Source organism: Acomys minous, assembly GCF_964271855.1.
Source record: "Acomys minous genome assembly, chromosome: 15".
Classification (NCBI taxonomy): domain Eukaryota; kingdom Metazoa; phylum Chordata; class Mammalia; order Rodentia; family Muridae; genus Acomys; species Acomys minous.
The window spans coordinates 97,087,776-97,111,381 of NC_140497.1; the positions used below are offsets into that span (position 1 = coordinate 97,087,776).

A 23,606-nucleotide genomic window follows, 5' to 3' on the forward strand; every position below is an offset into this window, starting at 1 on the left:
GTATGAATATGGAGCTAGGCGTGGTGGCGCACTCCTTTAATCCCAGTGGGCAAAGACTGGCAGATCCCTGCGAGTCTGAGGCCAGCCTGGTCTACAAAGTGAGCCCAGGACAGTCAAGGCTACACAGAGAGACCCTGTCTCGAAAAACAAAACAAGAAAGAGTATGGAGGGAATAAAAATAATACAGGCAGGGACACATAACAGAACCTACCTGGCACTGAAGACTTTTCACAATTTAACTTGTCATTTCTTTCTTTTCTTTTCGGCTTTTGGAGACAGGACTTCTTTTTGTCTTGATCCGTTTTTAATTTATTTCCATGAGTTTGTAGACCTTCTGTTATTTCTGTTGTTGATACCCAGCTTAACCTATGGTGGCCAGATAGGCCTGAGGGAGTTAGTTCAGTTTTCTTGTACCTGTTAAGACTTGTTTTGTGTCTGAGTACGTGGTCAGTTTTGGAGAAAGTCCCATGAACTGCTTGAGACTCAGGTACATTCTTTTGTGTTTGGGTGTGAATCAGAGACAATCCCAAGGGAAGAATTTATTCTGACCTACAGTTTCAGAGAGTTCAGTCCACATTGGCTCTGTGTGTTTGGACACAACAGTGTGGTGGTGTGAGTGTGGGGGAAAAGAAAAGCTGTTCTCATGGTAAATAAAAAGGCTACAGACGAAATACCCACAAGCATTGTCCCTCCTCCAGTAACATCCTCCTTCCAACTCTAAAGTTTCTACAACCTTCCAAAACAGTGCCTCCGCCTGGGAACCGAGACTCCAGCACATGGGCCTGTGGGGGTCATTTCATGTCTAACGTGTAATTGTGGTCATGGTTCTCCCCATTTCTCCTCTTATCCCCGCTAACTTCAGCCCCTCAGCAGCTCTGTATGTATGTGCTAAAGCATTCCACTTTTTTATAGCTTTCTGTATATATATTTTTCTTTATATCTGTATCTCTCTATGAGTCCTTCCAACATAAAAGCTTTTGATCCAACCACCTACTACTAACTTCCTTATATCCTACCTTATCAAAGAGAGACAGACAGACAGACAAGGCCTCACTACATAGCCTTGGCTGTCCTAGAACTCAAAATGTAGACCTGGCTGTCCTCAAAGTCACAGAGATCCCCCTTCGTCTGCCCCCTGGGAGCTGGGGTTACAGGCGTGCACCACCACCCAGCCCTTGCATATTGTTTTAAGAAATGCCGTTTTGGAGCCGGGTGAGGTGGCGCACGCTTTTAATCGCAGCACTCGGGAGGCAGAGGCAGGCGGATCGCTATGAGTTTGAGGCCAGCCTGGTCTACAAAGTGAGTCCAGGACAGCCAAGGCTACACAGAGAAACCCTGTCTCGGGGAAAAAAAGAAAGAAAGAAAAGAAAAGAAAGAAAGAAAAAGAAATAAGAAATGCCATTTTGAACTAGGTCAAAGAAACCTGACTGTGACTGTAATCCTGGTGCTTGGGCTGCTGATGTAGGAGGGCCATGGTGAATCTGATGCCAGCCTGGGTTAACAGTGAGACGCTATCTCAAAACGCAGGGGCCATGAGAATGACTTAGTCAGAAAAGCTCTTGCTCTGTAACCTGTGCCAAGACCGGAGTCACCCTCGAACCCACATAAGGGTGGCAGGAGAGGACCAATACCACATCGTCCTCTGACCTCCACAGGTTTACTGTGGCACACTCACACCCAGAATACACACATATAAAATAATAATAAATAATTTCTTGAAGAGGAAGGAAGAAAGATCTTCAAAAGGAGAATAAAGACCAGCCAGATGGTGGTTGTTGATGGTGTGGCAGCAGCAATAGCATAATCCCAGCACTCAGGAGGCAGGAGGCAGAGGCAGCAGATCTGTGTGAGTCTGATGACAGCCTGGTCTACAGAGTGAGATCCAGGACAGCCTCAGCTACACAGAGAAACCCTGTCTTAAAAGAGACAGAGAAGGCTAGGTGTGGTGGCACACACCTTGAATCCCAGCACTCGGGAGGCAGAGGCAGCAGATCTGTGTGAGTCTGATGACAGCCTGGTCTACAGAGTGAGATCCAGGACAGCCTCAGCTACACAGAGAAACCCTGTCTTAAAAGAGACAGAGAAGGCTAGGTGTTGTTGGCTCTGTTTATTAACAATTAAACTTTATTATACAACCCAACTAGCATATACAAGAAGGAAAAAAAGGTTAAAGGGACAGAAGAGTAAACCTCTTGGAATCCGTCGGCAGGACGGGTCTTTAGGTGTCTCTGTCCCACGAGCTGGTCCGGTCCCTTTTTCTCTGTCTGTGCTCTTTCCACAACTGCTTGTCTGTGGGATTGTGAGGTATACCAGTAACATGTTTTATATTATAATACATAAAGAAGTTTTTCATCTTAAGAGACACATATGCAGGAGCATTGTCAGTCTTAATTTGTGCAGGTATTCCCATAAATGCCATTATTTCTAGTAAATGAGTAATCACACAGTCAGCCCTTTCAGAACTTAAGGCAGTTGCCCATTGAAAACCTGAATATGTATCAATGGTATGATGCACATATCTCATTTTTCCAAATTCTGCAAAATGAAACACATCCATCTGCCAAATTTCATTTCTTTTGTTACCTCTAGGGTTAATTTCAGCAGGTAATGGTAGTTGACTATATAAGGAACATGTAGGACACTTATTAATTATTTCTCTAGCTTGTTGTCAAGTGATAGAAAATCTTTTCTTCAACCCCTTACCATTGACATGATGTTTTTCGTGAAATTTGGAGGCTTTGAATACATTACCTATCAATAATTTGTCGATCTCTTTATTTTCTTGTGCCAATGGACCTGGTAAACCTGTATGGGATCGAATATGAGTAATATACAAGGGATAATTTTTGCTTTTGATGACCTGTTGCAGTTCTATAAATAAAGTAGTCAATTCTGTGTTATCAGGAGTAAATTCAGCAGTTTTTATATGCAAAACAACCTTTTCAGCATATTGAGAGTCAGTAATTATATTAAGAGGTTCAGGAAAATCTAACAAAACCATAAGGATAGCATATAATTCTGATTTTTGAACTGATGTAAAGGGGCTTTTAATCACCTTGGTCATTTTTTTAGACTTATAACCAGCCATACCTGATTTATTTGCATCAGTGAAAAAGGTGGGTGCCCCTGAGATTGGTGACCTCTTTACAATACTTGGAAGGATCTAATTAGTTCTTTTTATAAACTGTATACGTTTGTTTTTTGGGTATCTATTGTTAATGTTTCCCAAATAATTACTACAAGCTTTTTGCCAATTTTTATTAATAATCCATAGTGACATAATCTCAGAATCAGTAAGAGGCACTACAATTTCCACCGGGTCCATCCCTGACAGTTGACGCAACCTTATTCTTCCCTTTGTAATCAATTCAGAAATTTTCTCTATATATGTTTTCAATTTTTTGTTTTGTTTATTTGCCAGGAATATCCATTCTATAATCCTGTTTTTCCTTTGCATGAGAAGCCCAGTAGGAGAATGTTTTGAAGGCAAAATAACCAAAATGCAACCAAGTTCAGGATCAATTTTATCCACATATGCTTTTTGAAGTTTTTGTTTTACCAGAATTAACTCTTTTTTTGCTTCAGCAGTTAAACACCTAGGACTGTTTAAATCCGAATCCCCTTGTAAAATCTGAAACAAGTTACTTAACTCATAGGTAGCTAACCCGATTGTAGGCCTTAACCAGGTAATATCACCCAATAATCTCTGAACGTCATTAAGAGTTTGTAATTGATCTCTACGGATCTGTACCTTTTGTGGTCGAATTTTTTGTTCAGTTATTTTATAGCCTAAATAGGTAATTGAATCTCTTCTTTGTATTTTTTCCACAGCATTCTGTAATCTCCAGCATGGCAGAATTTTTTGTGCTTCTTGAAACATTTTTTCTACAATACTAGGATCAGAATCAGCTAGCAGAATATCATCCATGTAATGGTATATGATAGATTGAGGAAAAAGCTTATGAAGTATTTCTAAAGGTTGTTGTACAAAATACTGGCATAAAGTTGGGCTATTTAACATTTCCTGTGGAAGTACCTTCCAATGATATCTCTTCATTGGAGAATTACTGTTCAGAGTAGGTACTGAGAAAGCAAACCTTTCCCTGTCCTTCTCGTGTAGAGGTATGGTAAAAAAATAATCTTTTAAATCAATTGTAATTATATGCCAAGACCGAGGTAATAAGGAAGGCAAAGGAATTTCAGGTTGAAGCGAACCCATGGGTTGAATTACCTTGTTTATGGCCCTCAAATCTGTTATCATTCTCTATCTACCTGATTTTTTTCTTACCACAAACACAGGGGAATTCTAGGGACTGGAAGATTCTTCGATGTGTTGAGCCTCTAGCTGCTCTTGCACTAAACCGTGAAGCGCCTGTAACTTTTCTTTTGTTAAGGGCCACTGCTCTTGCCATACAGGTCTGTTTGAAATCTATTTTAGGGGCAAGGCGGTTGGTATCTCAGCAGTGGCCCCTCTTATAAATTTTGACATTCTAAATCTGAAGAATTCTGAGGTTGGACAATGGGCATAGCTTGTGGTCGCCTCTGATCACTTACGTTAATCTCTTCCCTAGAAGCGCATACCAATTCACCCATTGTTTCAACCTTCTTTATCTCAGTATTTGTAGGAATAGTAATCTGAGTTCCCCATTGTTGTAAAAGGTCTCTTCTCCATAGATTTATAGGAATGTCAGCCACATAGGGTTTCAGCCTCCCTATCTGTCCATCTGGTCCCACACACTCAAGCCACTGTACACTTTGTTTTATTTGAGATAACTTACCAATTCTTACAATTTCTGTATAAACCTTCTTAAGTGGCCAAGTTTGGTTTCAAGACTTTTGGCAAATGATGGAGACATCAGCTCCACTGTCTATCAAGCCTTCTATTTTAATACCATTCAATTGTATAATTAACTTAGGTCTCTGATCATTAATTACTGTTTGCCAGAACACACGTGTCCCTGTGTTCCCGAACGCACCAGTCTTTTCCACTGGAGCGGCTTTGCCCTTAATGTAAGGAAACAGTAGGAGTTGAGCAATCCTATCCCCGGCATCAATTTTCATCTCCTTTTTCACACATACCAAGATTTTTATTTCCCCTTTAGAATCTCCATCTATAATACCGGGATGCACAATAAAACCTTGAGAAGTCAGCCCGCTTCTTCCCAGAACCAATCCTACTGTGCCTGAAGGCAAAGGTTCGAAAACACCAGTATTTAATTTGTAACATTCAACCTGAGGAGTTAGGGTAAGAGACATATTTGAAGCCAGATCTAAGGCTGTACTGCCTTCAGTAGCATGTATTAGATCGCTAACACTCAGTTCCCGTTTTCTTGTGGGTTTGTCACTTCTTGACTGGCCAAAGGAATTCGGCTGGCATTGTTTACGGGGGCCCGAGCCGATGGCCCCCTCTTGCCGTTTTCTGTCGGCAAGATGTTGCCTTGCACATCTCGCTTAGATTGACAATCCCAAGCCCAATGTTTCCCTTTTCCACAGCGACTACAGTACCCTGGGAGTCTTGGTACCTCATTACCATCATAACCAGAACCTCCTTGTTCTCTTCTATGAGTTACGTTTTCTCCTGGGTTAGTGCGCCTTCTATTTCTACAGTTTCTTTGCACATGACCGATTTGACCGCAATTGAAGCACCGAGTATTATGATATCTGGGCTCTCTGACTAAAGCTTGTCCCACAATATTATTCTGATATTCTTGAGAGTTGATATTAACTGTCTCCTTTACCCAGTCATCTAATGGAGCGCCTCTTTCCTTTAACGGTCTAAGCACCTTCTTACATTCAGCATTTGCATTCTCATAAGTCATGATAAGTTTTAATGCCTTTTTGTTATCAGAATCTGGCATCACCTTATCCATAGCAGATCCTAATCTCTGTAAAAATTCTGTAAAAGGCTCCAGAGGTCCTTGGAACACCTTAGTAAAGGGAATAGTTGTTTTCTCAGGTTCCTCTACCAGCTCTCAAGCTCTCAAGGCTGCCTTACGACATTGTTCAATCACTCTATCGTCAGCTTGAATTTGTTCTTTCATGTTAGTATATGGTTTATCACCAAGCAATTGATCTCTATTAATATTTATTCCCTGTGCGATATTTTCTTGTTCTATTTTTATAGCCTCTGTTCGCCACCATGATAACCACTGTAACTGTTGTGCTGCTTTCAATACCGCTGAAACTAAATTTTTCCAATCTTGGGGAACAAGTCTATTCTGATAGGCCCAGCTGTTTAACATTTGTTTAACGAAGTTAGAATGCATACCATATCTGACGACGGATTCCTTAAAATGTTTTAAATCTATCATGTCTACAGGACACCAGGCTATTTCGTCATGACCCTCAGCACCATTTGGCTCGATTACATGTCTTACAGTGACTGGAAAAGCTGAAGGTGCCTGGGTGATTGTGGAGGTATCCTCCACTGGTACATTTACTTCCAAAGACCTTTTGGTCGGTCTGGCTTCCTTTGCCTCTGGTTTCTGACCTTCTCCACCCTTTTTAACCAAAGGTGTCTTCTGCTTTTCCAGCCCTTCCAGTTTTCTCTGCATTTTGCCTATTTGTTCAGTCAAGTCAGTAATTCTTTCCAAAAGGATAGAGCTTATTGACTCTTCCTGGTTTTTCTGGCTTTCCGGTCTCTCTATTTTCTGTCCTTCATCACTACCAAATGCCAAAAATTCTATCCGCTTTTCCATCCCTTCATTTTTATTCCTCAGCCTTTCTATCTGTCCAGTCAAATCTGCAATCTTTTTCAAAAGGATAGAACTTACTGACCCTTCCAGCTTTTCTATGCCATTAGCCTGTCTTCTAATCTTTCTAAGCATGAAATATTGTAATAAAAGGACAATGAGAAAACAAAGAATTCCCTCTAAGTATAATGCAGGAAAGAGTTTTGCAACAGCAGTTGTAATTTTGCCAATACCCTGAAACAACATTTCTATCCCGTGGAATACTGAATCTTCCCTCATATCATTAGGGATTGTGGAACCCATCGGGCCCCACGTTGGGCGCCAGATGTTGGCTCTGTTTATTAACAATTAAACTTTATTATACAACCCAACTAGCATATACAAGAAGGAAAAAAAGGTTAAAGGGACAGAAGAGTAAACCTCTTGGAATCCGTCGGCAGGACGGGTCTTTAGGTGTCTCTGTCCCACGAGCTGGTCCGGTCCCTTTTTCTCTGTCTGTGCTCTTTCCACAACTGCTTGTCTGTGGGATTGTGAGGTATACCAGTAACATGTTTTATATTATAATACATAAAGAAGTTTTTCATCTTAAGGGACACATATGCAGGAGCATTGTCAGTCTTAATTTGTGCAGGTATTCCCATAAATGCCATTATTTCTAGTAAATGAGTAATCACACAGTCAGCCCTTTCAGAACTTAAGGCAGTTGCCCATTGAAAACCTGAATATGTATCAATGGTATGATGCACATATCTCATTTTTCCAAATTCTGCAAAATGAAACACATCCATCTGCCAAAAGGTGTGGTGGCACACACCTTTAATCCCAGCACTTGGGAGGCAGAGGCAGGCAGATCTCTGTGAGTTTGAGGCCAGCCTGGTCTACAGAACTAGTTCCAGGACAGCCAGGGCTACAAGGAGAAATCCTGTCTCAAAACCCAAGCAAACAGGAGCTAAGGATGAAGGTATAAGCCATCCGGACAGTGGCTCTGTGGTTCTCACAAGCCCTCTGTGGAGATGACTCCACATTCCCACTCTTCCTTTAGATTGTTCTATTTCTCCATTCAAAGCGCCTCTCTGCTTAGCTACCATTTTTCTCATAAATATGCATGATGCTCTGATCTTGCTGCCAATGCAATACAAAGAAACTCCCCGTAACTGTCTCTAATACCTCATTTCTTCCATCTTTTTACCATTGTTAACTTATTTTTTGGAATAGTGTAATAACTAGTGGTTTTGTCTCTCCCCATTTCATTCCCTCTCACATACTAATTCAGACTAATCTTCTTAAACATTACTTTTTGTGGAGAGTGGTGTTGCGTGTGTTAATCCCAGCAAGGTCTTTTCTCTACACAGTCCACATTATTTATACTACCACAGAATCTAGTGATGAAGTGCAGATGCAGTAATGGAATTTCTGAAATAGTAACTTAGAATATACTCTATTGGTCTACAGAATATAACTCTAAAAGGCATAAATATTATATAAAAATTAAAAATACTTTCATTCAAAAGCAAGATTTGTATGTGCCAACTCTGGAAATAACTTTTACTAGGTAGCTTTTTCAGACCGATGAAGTAAGGCCCAAGTAAGTTCAGACAATATAGTAAGTCTTTTAAACCAATAGTCAACTAACTTAGCACTTCATAAAAACGATATATCTGAACCAAATTTCACTTTTGAAGAAAAAACTTACTCTTTATAATCAGAATAAACTTGTAGCACTGATAATCAAGAACTACAATACCCAGCAAGCATCTTGTAGAAAATGTTGAATACATAAATTGCTCAAGGCTGGTATTCTAGCTCGGTGCTGAAGCTACATCTACATCTGATGAGGTGGGTTGGAGGATACGGTTGACAGTGACAGCCTACTGGAACCCAAACATTAACACTGCAGGCATCCCAGCTGCAGATCGATCGATCAACAAAGCCTATGATGAACTAAATGGGATGGATTCAGTGGCTTAGTCCTTTTAAAAGCTGCCTTCCACTATGTTTTGTTTTGTTACTTGAGACAGGCTGTCTTGGAACTTGAGCTGCTTGCCTGAGCCTGCAGAGTTTAAAGGTGTAAGCACCACCGCCTGGCAGTATTTTTAAAAATGCGGTTTCTGTGATGAACTTGGCACTAGTTATTAATAATCACCCTAGAAAGAAGTAAAATATCAGAGTTACTTGAGGTAATCCACATTTCTTTTTTTCTCTTCCCACCAAAAGCCAGCCCGCACCATAACTCATGGTATGCCAAACGTTTCCATTACTTTGGGTCTGACTTAGCCGTTTGTGCTACCGAGGAGAGGCACTTGGAAGGCTTCACTTCTTTCTCTTAAACGAGAACAGGGAGCTCCTATCTGAACGCCGGGAAGCAGTTATAAAAGCCTTTCCTCCACACACCGGGACACGCTTTCCCCATGTCCCATCCGAACCACGTTCTGCAGCGGCATTCACTCAAGGAAATCGGAAAAGGAAGTCCTGTAGTAATGACCTGGGCCCCTCCGCCACGTGGCCCGCCGCCGCCGAGCGAGCGAGCTCCCCTAGGGCCCGACCGAGGAAACGCCGGCTCGTACCGCGGACCCAAGGTTCCCGCCCGCCTCGGTGCTGCGGGGGGGCGGGCGGGCGGGAGACGGCGAGTACGCCCGGAAATCCGTCCAGGAGGGAGGGTGGAACCGGGGAGTGAGACTTCCGGTGGCGCAAAGCGTGTTGGGATCAGCTTGCGGCAAACCTCCTTCCCCGGCCCGGAGGGAGACCACCCGTTGGCGCCGCTTCGGCTCCCACATCCCGCTCGCGGCTGCGCTGGCGGCCGCGGCGGCTCCCGCTGCCTTCCGCCCTCTCCGCGTTCGCTCCCAGGCCGCCGGCGTGCGTTCAGCTGCGGCTTCGGCAGACATGTTGTGAGGCGGCGGCGCGGGTGCCTGGAGGATGGTGTGGCCGAGGCGGCGGCAACCGCTGCGGGTGGCGGCGGCCGCGGCGGCTCCTCCGGCTCACTAGAGCCGAGCCTGCTGGGCGTCCGCCCGGTGCTGCGGCCGGCCCGGCCCTCCTGGGTCCGGCGTGCGCCCCCGCGCCGCTTAGGTTCGGTTAAACGACAGCGCTGGTCGGTCCGAGGCGACGCGGAGGGTGGTTCTCCAGCCCTGAGCCCCGCGAGCGGTGTCCCCGAGCCCCCAGCCCCCTAACCCTCCGTCACACCCGCACTAAACCCCGCCACACAGTCGGTATTCCCCGCCCTCGGTCCCGCTCCTCCTCCTCCTCCTCCTCCTCCTCCTCCTCCTCCTCCTCCTCCTCGGTCTTTACGCCTTCTTTCCCTGAGCTCCCGGACCCCGACATCCCTCTCCAAGGGCGCCTTCTGAGAAATCTTTCGTGGAGTGGCGGACCAGCTGCGAGGAGAGTTTAAAAGTTGGGGCTCGAAGACAGGAAGGGAACGATGGCTTCCTCGTCTGGCAACGATGACGATCTCACTATCCCCAGAGCTGCTATAAATAAGATGATCAAAGAGACTCTCCCTAATGTCCGGGTGGCCAACGACGCCCGAGAGCTGGTGGTGAACTGCTGCACTGAATTCATTCACCTTATATCTTCTGAAGCCAATGAGATTTGCAACAAATCGGAAAAGAAGACAATTTCACCAGAGCATGTCATACAAGGTAAGGTAGTTTTGTGGGTTTGGGTTGGATTAAATAAAGGGCCAGGGGAACAGTCTTCTTAACCGCTTGGTGTCACACAGAGCCTTCTTTCCACTAGCAGTGCTGTTAATGAAAAGTCAACAAAGGTGTACCTTAAAAAAAATACCTATTTAATCCCAGCACTCGGGAGGCAGAGGCAGGTGGATCGCTGTGAGTTCGAGGCCAATGTGAGTACTGAACAACTAAGGCTACACAGAGAGACCCTGTCTCGAAAAACCAAAATAATAATAATAATAATAATAATAATAATAATAATAATAATAATAATAATAATAATAATCCACCTATGTAGCATTCTAAGGACACTTTTCATCCAGCTAATGCAAATAAGGAGGGCAGACATTAGGGTCAACAAACATCCTCAACACCTAACTTGTACAGTTTGCAATCATGTATTTAAAGCAGTAAGAATTGACTCCTTAGAGTTAAACTTGGATAATAGCTGAGAAAGGAACCTTAAAGTTTTCTCTTGGAAAGTTAAATTTTAGACAGACCTTCAAGCATGAGTTGACTCAGTAGCTCTTGCTCACCTGACCTCTTTACCACTGTGGAGGAAAAGATTCATTTTTGAACCCATGGACAAAAAAAACCTGGCTGTGAATGTAGGTCACTGGTATCTACCTAGCTGGGTCTGATTCTGAGCGCGCGCACACACACACACACAAGTTATTAACATGAATGTGTTCAATGTAAAGTTATCGCTTTCATAAAAGGAATTATATTTTTGTTTTAAAATGATCACATGGTGGAACAGTCCTCACCAGGTCACCAGAGCACTTCTGTACGAAAAGGCAAGGGCCACATCTTTTTTTCTTTTTGACTTCCTTCAACTTTTGATTGTTCTTTGAAAATACTTAAATGCTTGCACTGAAGGTTATTTGTAAACAGTGGTTTTTCACTGGTGATGGGCAGTACTGGGGCTTGAACGCAAGCACTATTACTGAGCTACAGCCTGCCCTTTCCTCGTGCTGTTCCCAGGGGGATGTGCATGTATATTTAAGCTTTTATTGACAAGCACTTGTAAAAGTTTCAGTAGTTTCTTATCTTGGATTTGCAGTAGGGGTTTGGGAGGCTGTTTTGGCAGATACTTTCTGTGGCTTTTCATGAACCCTTATGAGAAAGTTGCATTCAGTTTGAGGCAGTAACTTCCATTTTTTAATAATCTAGTGAAAATTTCAAGCACTTTAATCCCAGCACTCAGGGAGGCAGAGGCAGGCAGATCTGAGTTCCTGAAGGCCAGCTTGATCTACAAAGTGAGTCAAGGACAGCCATGCCTATACACAGAAAAACCTTGTCGCAAAAAAACAAAAAAAGAAAAGAAAAAAATCCCAACAATTTCTAGATTACAAATTTAATCATACTAGGCAGGTAGTTCTCTATCATTGCCTTTTTATAATTTTTTAGAAAAGATGTATTGCCGGGCGTGATAGCCCATGCCTTTAATCCCAGCTCCTAGCACTTGGGAGGTGGAGGCAGGTGGATCACCTTCAGAGGCCGGCCTGGGCTACAGAGTAAGTCCAGGACAGCCTGGGCTACACAGAGAGACCCTGTCTCGAGAAACCAAAAAAAAAAAAAAAAAAGAGAGAGAGAGAGAGAGAGATCTGCCTGACTCTGCCTCCCAAGTGCTGTGATTACAGGCGTATGCCAACACTCCTGCCTCTAGCAATAATTTAACTTTAAAGCCTTTTTACTTTCTTTATTTTTTTTTTCCCAGAGCTGAGGACTGAACCCAGGGCCTTGCACTTGCTATGCAAGCGCTCTACCACTGAGCTAAATCCCCAACCCCACATTTTTACTTACTTGTGGAGAATACATCTGTTCATATTGAACATATCTATTTTCTCGCTTTCAGCAAGATCAAGTGATTCATTTTTGAGCTGTACTGAAGGTAGATTTAAAATACACTCTGTTGTGTTTAGTATCCCAGAAGACCCCGTGGGTGGTGGAGTCATGGTATATGTATATACACACGTGTGTGTCCGCATTCATGTATATAAATAGTTACATTATGTACACATACATGCTACACGTGTGTGTCCGCATTCATGTATGTAAATAGTTACATTATGTACACATACATGCTACACGTGTGTGTCTGCATTCATGTATGTAAATAGTTACATTATGTACACATACATGCTACACGTGTGTGTGTCCGCATTCATGTATGTAAATAGTTACATTATGTACACGTACATGCTACACGTGTGTGTCCGCATTCATGTATGTAAATAGTTACATTATGTACACATACATGCTACATGTGTGTGTGTGTGTCCGCATTCATGTATATATTACATTACGTACACATGTACGCTGTCATTTCAGCACATAGTAGATACCCTGTAAGAAAAAAGCAGTATTTTTGCCCCCAGGATCAGGAAAGACAAGATGCTCACGGGGTCCTACTGTGTGGCCTAGGCTGGTCTTAACGTAGGAGCCCCTTCCCAGGATTCTTTTGTGTATGTGTGCTGAACAGGGCCTCATATATGGGCAAGCGCTGTGCTACAGAGCTGTACTCCGAGCCCACACATTTGATACATTTTCTTTTTATTTACTTATTTATTTTTTCCCAGACAGGGTTTCTCTGTGTAGCCTTGGCTGTCCTGGACTCGCTGTGTAGACCAGGATGGACTCGAACTCACAGCGATCCATCTGCCTCTGCCTCCCGAGTGCTGGGATTAAAGGCGTGCACCACCACTGCTTGGCTCACATTTGATTTCTTAAAACTGGTATTTTCCCCCCTACTTGTTTGGTTTTCCTGAGTGATAAAAAAATTGGAAGCCAAGTTGTCGTTGTCTTTTTCTGTGTAGCCTTGACTTTCCTGGACTCACTTTGTAGACTGGGCTGGCCCCCAACTCACAGCGATCCTCCTGCCTCTGCCTCCTGAGTACTGGGATTAAAGACGTGAGAGCCCCCCCCCCTTTTTTTTAAACATTGTATATATGATTGTTGTCCTAAATCTTTAAGAAGATTATTAACAAATAGTTAAAATTCCCTTTGACTCTTCATAAAGGAAAAGAAAAACCATTTTTGTCACACATCAACTTTTAAATGAAAACGGCAAAAGATTTCAATAAGGTCTGCCTAAGGGTTTGTTTGTTCCAAAATTTAGTAACACAATCTGTCTTCTTGAGAGAAGGCTTATTCTTTTCTAGGATATCTTTAGAGTTCTGATTGACGTAAAAGTCAAGATGATTGAATCAAAGTACAGCTGTAGCAAACAACATACTAAATAGCTCAGCTTTGGAATGTTCTAGCTTGAGGTTTTTTTGTTTTTTGGTTGGTTGGTGGTTGGTTTGGTTTGGTTTGGTTTTTCAAGACAGGGTCTCTCTGTTTTGGCCTTGGCTGTCCTGGACTTGGTTTATAGACCAAGCTGGCCTCGAACTCAAAGCGATCCACCTGCCTCTGCCTCCGGAGTGCTGGGATTAAAGGCGTGCGCCACCACCCCTGGCTCTAGCTTGTGTTTAATGCACACAGAAAGCTACAGTGGAAGAAACTGTTCCTTGTGTGATAGTGGCAGCCCGCTAATGTTACAAACTGCACTGACCTGCTGGCACTCAAATTTGCCTTTTTCTTGTGATGTTGCCATTAAGTTTATAAGAATATTATAGTTTTGCTCCAACTAGCGTAGATTTTATTGTAATTTCATGTTATATAATCACTTATAAGTTTTGTTTTGAGAAGTTTTTTGGTGAGGAGGGTACTTGGGTTTTTTGTTTGTTTTTTACATGGTATAGGCTTTATTTTTTTAAAACATATTTTATTAATTCATATTACATTTCCATTGTTATCCCATCCCTTGTATCCTCCCATTCTTCCCTCCCTCCCATTTTCCCCTTACTCCCCTTCCCTATGACTGTGACTGAGGAAGACCTCCTCCACCTGTATATGCTCAGAGGGTATCAAGTCTCTTCTTGGTAGCCTGCTATCCTTCCTCTGGGTACTTGGTTTTCTTGAGACAGAATTTCTCTGTAGCCAGGGCTATCTTGGAACTCCTCTGTAGACCAGGCTGGCCTCTGCCTCCCAAGTCCTGGCACTAAAGGTGTGTGCCATCACCACTGCCCAGGTGAGTTTTTCTTTTTTTTAAAGGTTTGTGCTTTAGCTTGGTAAAATTATGGTAGATACATTTTTTTTCAAATTGCTTTTCTGTGAGAGGCAAAGGCAGGTAAGTTCCAGGCCAGCCACATGCATTATTTAGAAACAGAAGATACACACATATGCAATAGTAATATAGAATTTTGGTTTTTTTAACTTTGGTATACACACACATAATTTACAAATATAATTTTTTTTATTTTATATGCATTGGTGTTTTACCTGAAGGTATGTCTATGTGAGGATGTCAGATCCCCTGGAACTGGAGTTACAGACAGTGATAACCCCCATGTGGGTGCTGGGAATTGAACCCCAGTGTTTTGGAAGAACAGCCAGCTCTTAACTGCTGAGCCATCTCTCCAGCCCCTGTTTTTTGCTAATAAACATTTTAAAGAGGTACTCATGTTGAAGTTTTGGGTTTTAGTAATAAGGTTAATTACACCTTACTTCAGGCCATTTCATTTACTCAGTTGCTACCTGACTTTCTTATTGAAGCAATCTAAACATTCTAAGGCATTTTTGTATAGTGCAGATAAAGATTAAAATAATTTTGTCACCAAATAAATATACAAAATACCATAATTGGATTAAAAAGCTTCTTCCCACCCCCATTTCATTTTCAGTAGATTGGTGTAATAACAGATACAGCCATGTCTGGTGGCGCACGTCTTTTATCCCAGCACTCAGGGGGCAGAGGCAGGAAGATTTCTGTGAGTTTGAGGTGAGCCTGGTCTACAAATCGAGTCTAGGACAGTCAGGGCCACCCATAGAAACCCTGTCCTGAAAAACAATCATAGATATATGAATAAAAGCTTTCAACAGTTGCCAATAGCTCTTTATTCTGTTACTGGTTTATGTGAACACATCGATTTGGTTTCAGTTTTTTTAAGACAGGGTTTCTCTGTGTAGTCCTGGCTGGCCTCAAACTCAGAGATCAACTTGCCTCTGCCTCCTGAGTGCTAGGATTACAGGCATGTGTCATTGTGTCCAGCTGAATTTCCATTCATAACTGTTTAAAACAACCTCCATTACAACAAACTCTGGCACAAGTCCTTGGATCATATTTTGAGTAGCTTTGCTTTAAAGCTACAGTGTATTTTGGAAAGCAGATATGTAGTAATTTTGAAATCAGACAAACTGATTGCAAAGAAGTTTTAACACAGAATTAAAATGCACATGTTGTGTTGCCTAAATAATACCATTATTTTCTCAAAGGGACACTTGAAATTTGCACTGTAAACTATTACATGATCAGTTGCTCTTTCTAGTAGGTTTTTGTGTTTGTTTGTTTGTTTTGGGGTGGAAGAATTTTATTATTTTTCTTTTCTTAGCCTCCTCCTTCCTTCCTCCTTTTCCCTCCTATCTCCTCTTTTCTCTCTCTCTCTCTCTCTCTCTCTCTCTCTCTCTCTCTCTCTCTCTCTCTCACACACACACACACACACACACACACACACACACACACCCCATACACACCGCCCCCCGCCCTACCCCCGGCTGTCCTGGAACTCATAGAGATCTGCCTACCTCTACTTGCCTGGGCCTCCTGAGGGCTGGGATTAAAGTGTACACCACCATGATGCCTGGTTTATTATTTCTTAAAATCTTACTTTTTTTTTTTTTTTTTTTTTTTTTTTTGAGAACTTGAACTCAGGGCCTTGTGCCTGTTAGGCAAGTGTTTTCTATCTGTGTGCTACACCCACAGCCTGAGGCTTTTGTTTCCCTTCTACAGCCCTACACTTGTTTACCATTGCTTAGTATTTAGCATTGCGGTAAAAATGTAGAAATAAATGATTCTCAGTCCTTAGTGTTTCCTAGTTTTCTGGAGTACTGTGCCATCATGAGTACTGTGCCATCATGAGTACTGTGCCATCAGGGCATGGTTGTCTTCATGCCAGGACAACAAGGCAAGAATGACATACATCATCTCACTTTAAATGAAAGATGTCATGTTCTTCCCTTGCTCAAGTAAGAAGCTAAAGAAGTGAGAGACGGTGTGTTGTTTTTAGTCCATAGTGTGTTTATTGAGATGATTCCTTACTCACATTAATTGAGCATCCTTTTATCAGCCTTGCTTTTCTGCCTGTATGCTAACAAAGGGCAGCGAGGGGTCTCATAGCATCCTGGGCATTTTACAACATGAAGTAGGAACTGAGGCTTTGCACCAGTTATTTGTTCTTGTGTCCTTCTTGTCTTCTGGAGAGAGGTCATCACTGCTGCGAGAAGTTGACTTGTGTAAGTTAAGTGGAGCTGTACGTTACAATCTCTTCTCTTGAGTCTCAGTAGCTCAGACTTCTTCAGCTCCTGAGTATTGGGACAAGTGGATATTACTACCCTCTCGGTACAGTAGAGGGAGGAGAAACGTCACTCTTCCCTCGTCCTGTCTTTCTGCAACCTAATACATGTGTGTTCCTAGCCTACTTTTTTTGTAATGGGCAAACTGTGTTATTAACAAGTAAATTCCAAATATTTGCCTTCTTTGTAATTTTTTAAAGATTTTTTTTCTTTATTTACTATGTATACAGTGTTTTGCCTGCATATATGCATGTGCACCAGAAGAAGCCACCAGATCTCATTATAGATGGCTGTGAGCCACCATCTGTTGCTGGGAATTGAACTTGGGACCTTCAGTAAAGCAGCCAAGTCCTCTTAACCTCTGAACCATCTCTCCAGCCCCTTTTTTGTATTCTTTAAGAGTGATAAACTTAAGGATGCTTGACTCACTGTGAGTGGTGTATGAAAGATATTTTTCTTACTCTAACCACGTTACTCTCTTAAGAAACATAAAATTTAAAAATTCGGGGAAAATGAAGGTTGGTGCCTTGAAATGCTCCTTAGGCTTCAGCCAGTCTGTGGTCAGATGTTAAGGAAGTGGGTGGGCGTGGGCTGGAGAGATCGCCCAAAGCTGAAGAGCAAGATGCGTCTCTCGCAGAAGGACTTGGGTTCCCACACGCTCACCTGCTGCTTCACAACAGCCTTTAGCCTGAGCTCCTGGGTGTCTTGTGCCCATCTGGCCTCTGGGTACCACATCTACCTGTACAGATCTCAAACATGCACACACACAGACACACATTAAAAATAAAAATAAAAGTAACACTTGAAAAATAATAGTTGATTAAAAAATACTTTCTTAGCCACCCAGACAATTGCTAAATAACTGTGAAATAGGTAACATTATTAGAAAATAATAAACTTTTTCTCCCAAGGGAAAACTAAATCCAAAAATGAATGTTCCATTTATACTTTTTTCCCTTTTTCATTTCTGTAGCACTAGAAGGTTTGGGCTTTGGCTCTTACATCAGTGAAGTAAAAGAAGTCTTACAGGAATGCAAGACGGTGGCGTTAAAACGAAGAAAGGCCAGTTCCCGGCTGGAAAACCTTGGCATTCCTGAAGAGGAATTACTGAGACAGCAACAGGAATTATTTGCAAAAGTAAGTAATATGTTTTACATAATTTTCATTGGAAATCTACCTAAATCAGGGAGTTTGTAAATCAACACCCTAGAGGATTCTCGTTCCAGCTCATTGCTTATACAGAGCCCAGTACTTAGAGCGTGGCCACTCTGACTCTGGTTTATCTAAATGGTTGCATCAACTAGTTTTCTAAAGAGAATAATGTCAAATACTGCTTAAGATTTTATTGGGTTTTTTTTTTCCCAGATAGAATGATGATCTAAAAGCATGAAAATACATTTAGATATCTTTAAGCTTTAATAGGCAGATGAGAGGGTTGCTACCAGGGTTTATTAGGAGTGGACTAGAAGGAAGGTCTGGTTACCTTTTCTGTGTAGTAAGGTATTGGCTGTGCGGCCCAAGCTGGTACTGAGATCATAAGAATGTGTACCACCAAATATCACTGCACTCGAGCCTTAACCGTTATCAAGCACAAGGTCCCAGTACCCTTTAGTAAGAGAAGCTAGAGCCAGGCGTGGTGGCGCACGCCTTTAATCCAGCACTCGGGAGGCAGAGGCAGGTGGATCTCTGAGTTCGAGGCCAGCCTGGTCTACAAAGCGAGTCCAGGGCAGCCAAGGCTACACAGGGAAACCCTATCTCAACAAACAAACAAACAAACAGAGGACCCAAGTTTAGTTCCCAGACCTACATTGGGCGGCTCCAATACCTTTGGCCTCTAAGGCTACCAGTAGTCATTGCACATATTTCCTACAGACACACAAGCACATGTACATAATTAAAATAATATAATAAGTCTTAAAAATAAATTAATAAGAAAAGTATTTTTCAATATTTATTGAGTTCTAGCCACATTACCAAGCAGATTGTATACATTAGCTCAGCAGATAAAGGTGCTTTACCTCTCCCATTTAATATTTTGGTTGATTCCAGGTAACGGAAATCATACAGAATGAAACTACGTATGGGGAGACCACTGTACTGTTCAGATATCTGCTTTGCTATCTGAAATCTTCTTAGATTCTACCACCAATAGGGGCCTTGCTTCCTTTCTTTCCTCTTCCAGTTCCTTTGACCAGTCCAGGAATTTCTTAGGTCTTTTGAGACAGGATTTCACTGCCAGCAGGTGCTAGGATTATAAGTGTGTGCCATCACACCCAGGATCCAGAAATACTTTCTGCACTGGCTGTACCAGTTTGTCCTGTAGTAGGAACTGAATCCAGTCTGCATTTTCTGTCACAGAGCCAGCCTGAGCCTGCACGCTTCTTGGTGTGGGTCCCCGGTGGGTTTCCATGCTTTAGCCAGTACACCTGTTCTTCAGGGATGAGTTCAGATCTGCCAGGGTCCTTGAAACATAAATTTTAAGTGCTATAGTCTCTCGTTTTGTTTTCAGATTAGATTAACAACTATTGCTTGCAGTTGGCATCTCCCTAGTGTCTCCGTGTTCTTTTAACAATTTTATATTTGGTTAAGTCTTTTTTCTTTTTTAAATTGGTTCCTAATGTTAATTCTCGTGCTGGGATTAAAGGCATGCGCCACCACGCCCCGCTGAAAAAACAATATTTCAGTTTTTTCACTTGAAGGAAGTGTACAGTTTCATCAGTAAGTGAAATTTAGGAAACTTCAGATATACTGGATATGAAGAAAGACAATGAAAATGCAAACGTGTGGTATACATTTGAGGAACATTTTATGTTGTAGGTTTCTTTTGAAGCATGAGAGTAGAGAATTGTAATAAGAACTCAGAAGATACCAAGGTAGCTGTTGCGTTCTCCGGGTATTTCCCTACCTGTGCTAGAGACCTTTCTTTCTTTCTTTCTTTCTTTTTTTTTTTTTTTTTTTTTTTGCTAGAGACTTTTCAAGCCACGAGAATGGCTGGTTTTTGGTTTGGGGGGGGGGGGTTGTTTGTTTTTTCGAGACAGTGTTTCTCTGTGTAGCCTTGGCTGTCCTGGACTCGCTTTGTAGACCAGGCTGGCCTCGAACTCACAGCCATCCGCCTGCCTCTGCCTCCCAAGTGTTCGTTTGTTTTTTGAGATATGGTTTCCCCCCTGTAACCTTGGCTGTCCTGGAGCTCTCTCATTAGACCAGGCTGGTCTGGGACACAGGTCTCCCTCCCAAGTCCTAGGTCTAAAGGTGTACACCACCATCACCCAGCTCTGTCAACTTTTTTAAAAAATATTTTTAATCTTATGTGTGGGTGTTTTGCATGTATACCACATGTGCAGAGGCCAGAAGAGGGTGTTGGGTCCCTTGGAACTGGAGTTAACAGAAAGCTGTGAACAGCCACATGGGGCTGAGAACCAAACCCAGGTCCTCTGTGAGAGCAGCCAGTGCTCTTCACTGCTGAGCGTCTCTCCAGCCCCTCTGTTAGCCTTTCAGTTTCTTTAGTTGAGCTAAAAGACATTACAAGTTCTTGTTTTCTAGGTATGTTATAATTACATAGTACTTGTAAAATATCTACATTTAATAAGTCTGTAAGATGGTTTATTTACATTTAACTAAAATGTATATACTTGCTTTTATGTTTTTAAATCTTAGGCTAGACAGCAGCAAGCAGAGTTGGCCCAGCAGGAATGGCTTCAGATGCAGCAGGCTGCCCAACAAGCCCAGCTGGCTGCAGCCTCCGCCAGCGCGTCCAATCAGGCAGGCTCCTCTCAGGATGAAGACGACGACGACGACATCTGACACTCACCGTCTATAAGAAAACAGGGGAGGAAATGCTTATCTGTAGCTTTGTGTGCATTTTGGTGGACTTACCATGGGTGTTCTGCTGCCAGGTTTCAACTACTGTGCTGCACATGTAAAACTGTCTCCTTGAACTGTTGGGAATTCGAGGTTCAGTATAATAATCAGCTTTGAATTTGTGATGGTGTTTCTGGAATCTTAGACCAGTGTGAACCCTTTATTTGGACAATAAACAGTGTTACAGAAAACTTCAGGTTTATAAAAATTCCATGAAATTTAGAGATCTTTTAATCTGTATTTGCATTTTCTCTGCCCTTTGAACTAAAATTGAAAGTTGTATATTGATATGGGGCATGGTGTGATGCAGAATACATTGAATCAGGTTGGTGGAAAAAGTTCAGTTCTGTATAGTATCTAACTTTTTTTGCCTTTTAAAGTGAGTATATATGCAGGCAACAATTATATATGCTCAAATATATGTACTTGTTTAGAGAAAATCTCAAGACAGTCAATAACTAGAAAAGATATGTATTCACTAGTAGTTGTATAAATTCGATGAGTTAATGTTTCTGATTTTGTTGTTTTGTTATAATTTACCCTGGACCATGCTACGCCATTCAGAGGCTGATGTTGAAAACTGTCCTGGCTCTTCCTCGTTCACTCCAGTTCAGTGATTGTTCATGGTGTTGCTTGCTTAGTCCATTTATATTTCTGTCATCAGGGCTTAGGTGGGGCTTGTGAGGCAAGTGGTTTAACTGAGGCTCATGGGTAGTCAAACCTTTGCTAGGGGAAATAGTGAAAGCTAATAAACGTGTTTGCTATGAGAGAGGGCTTTAAAAAATTATTTAACATTTAGCTTATTGTTTGGTATTAGCGTAGCATTTACATTTTCTTGACTAGGTGGCCTAAAGAGTCCAATGCTAACTTTATATGATACTGTCATTTCATCATAATTGAGTGATAGCTGTAAAGTTTTGCGTTTGCTTAAAAAGTGTCATAACTGACCAGCCCTATATAAAGTGTTAACTTGCTTGTTAAAAGGGAGCAGCTTTAATTTGGTTTCAGTGAATAAAGGATGGTTAGTGTTTATGATCCAGTTACATTTGATCCCAAATACCCAGGGATCCAGTGTATTTGGAGGAATGGCGTAGTGCTTGTATTTTGGAAACAGAAATACGCTGCCTAAGATAATGGGGAGTCATGAAGTCCCTGTGTCAGTTGCCAAGTCATTTAAATTCTGTATTCACCAAGCCCCAGAGGAGATTCCAGCTGCCAGGATTCCAATTTCATTTGACGAGCTAAGTAAAGTTTATAAGTATTAGATTTCTTGATATTCATATTTTTCAGTTTTAGAAGAAGGGAAATCTTGTTATGCATTTATCTGACATACGCCCCCATATAACAGAAAGGGTAGTCACTTTTCTGAATGTTTTATGTTGAAGTTACTTTGTGGCTATGGCCATGAAGTGTTCGGAGATATAGAAGGAATTGTTTTTTCAAAAAGGTTAAGTACCAAAGGTAGGTAGTTTAGGCTACAGAGATAAGTTAGACACTTTTGGGTTTTCTAATTTGTACTGTAACGTTCTTTTCCTTTGTTTTAAGTGTATGTTTCTCAAGTAAACAACAATTTAGATATTTTTCCATACCTTTTTCTTTCTGATGCAGACTTCAGGTTAACTAGTGTTTCACTGCATCTGATAATGTGTCTGTGTCTGAAGCCTAGTGACTTTTCACTTTGATGTTCTTGTGATTTCATATGCTGTATTCTTCAAGCAATAAAATTCTGATGTGTTTTATAAATTGTTTTTATATTTAATGATTATAGGGCAATTTCTGTTAACATTTTTACTACTTTTGAGAATGGGAAACTCAAAAGACACTGGTTATTTGCTGTGTTTAGAATCCCCTTTTTCATTATTTTACTACTGTTTCAGAAAACATAGTTTTGCTTTTTTTTTTTTTGTCCATATAGAGGAACAACAAAGTTTATTAAGCAGCATCTTGTTTTAGCACTTAGAAGTCACAATTATTTGTTGCTTTAGTCACTAGAATGGTTTAGTCTTAGAAAAACAAAGTTCCTAGTTAGTAAGAAATAAAGTTAGTAAATAGCTTCCCATCTCAAATAGATTTTTTTTCCCCAACAGATTTGAAGATTGATATACTAAAAGGACCTTTTTTTTTTTTTAAAAAAAAAAGACAAGCTCTTGCTCTGCAAGCCAGCTGGCCTTGGTAGATTGACAATGACAACATCTTGCCACAGCCTTCCAAGTGCTGGTGATGTACAGGCTGCCACCACATACTGCCAAAAGGGGACCTCTTTTTAAAACTTATGTATGTCATATATACAGGAGAGGTCACAGATAACGCTTCAGAAGCTGCACATAGTCCTCAGATGAAAACAGGACATGATGATCTTTACAGTCTTTACTCCTGTCGTGTGTGTGTGTGTGTGTGTGTGTGTGTGTGTGTGTGTGTGTGTGTGTGAATGTTTTTCCATACAGGTATGTCTGCACATGTATATTGGGTGTCCAGGAAGAGGATGTCAGAGTTATAGAACGTTGTGAGCCACCATGTGGATGCTGGGAATCAAGCCTCGGTCTTCTGGGAGAGCAACCAGTACTCTTAACTGAGGAGCCATCTCTTCAGCCCCAGAAATTTTTTTCTTTTTCTTTTTAGACATGGTGTCACTATATAGCTCAGGATGGACTTAAACTTTCAAGAGACCTGTTTGCATCTGCCTCACTACTGCTAAGATTAAGGGCGTGCACCAGCCTCCCTGGATCTTGCCCGCTTTAACAGTCCTCTCCTTTCAGAGCTATAATTTATTATTCATGTTGGTGAATGTTGCCTTTTACCTTTAACAAATACTCAGTGACTTAAAACAGCAGAGGTTTATTCTTTTCCCGTTCTATAGACCTGAAGTCCTGATCAGTATTAGTCCAAAATCCAGTTATCAGCAGAACTAGTTCCTTCTACAGGTGAGGTGATGGGAGTTGATGTCTTTCATCTTCCAACTTTTTTCTTTAATGGCCCCTTTTCTCCAAAGCCGGTT

The 23,606-nt window shown here is 41.7% G+C and overlaps 2 protein-coding genes and 1 long non-coding RNA gene across 3 annotated transcripts; 1 reads left to right on the forward strand and 2 right to left on the reverse strand.

The window, feature by feature from the left end:
- Positions 1-7,029: 7,029 nt before the first annotated feature.
- On the reverse strand, positions 7,030-10,007 carry LOC311584237 (uncharacterized protein; the record flags this gene model as incomplete). The annotated part of the gene is made up of 3 exons (XM_084758337.1): positions 7,030-7,212; positions 9,084-9,852; positions 9,975-10,007. The coding sequence occupies 3 exons, from the start codon at positions 10,005-10,007 to the stop codon at positions 7,142-7,144; spliced, it is 873 nt and encodes a 290-aa protein (XP_084614463.1). The 3' UTR covers positions 7,030-7,141.
- On the forward strand, positions 9,848-22,354 carry DR1 (down-regulator of transcription 1). Its single transcript, XM_084758791.1, has 3 exons — positions 9,848-10,324; positions 17,727-17,890; positions 20,408-22,354. The coding sequence occupies exons 1-3, from the start codon at positions 10,105-10,107 to the stop codon at positions 20,552-20,554; spliced, it is 531 nt and encodes a 176-aa protein (XP_084614917.1). The 5' UTR covers positions 9,848-10,104; the 3' UTR covers positions 20,555-22,354.
- Positions 18,490-20,475, reverse strand: LOC311584442. The gene is made up of 2 exons (XR_014774881.1): positions 20,387-20,475; positions 18,490-19,215 (listed from the first exon to the last, which is right to left on the reverse strand). It is a non-coding gene; the product is annotated as an uncharacterized lncRNA (long non-coding RNA).
- Positions 22,355-23,606: the final 1,252 nt, after the last annotated feature.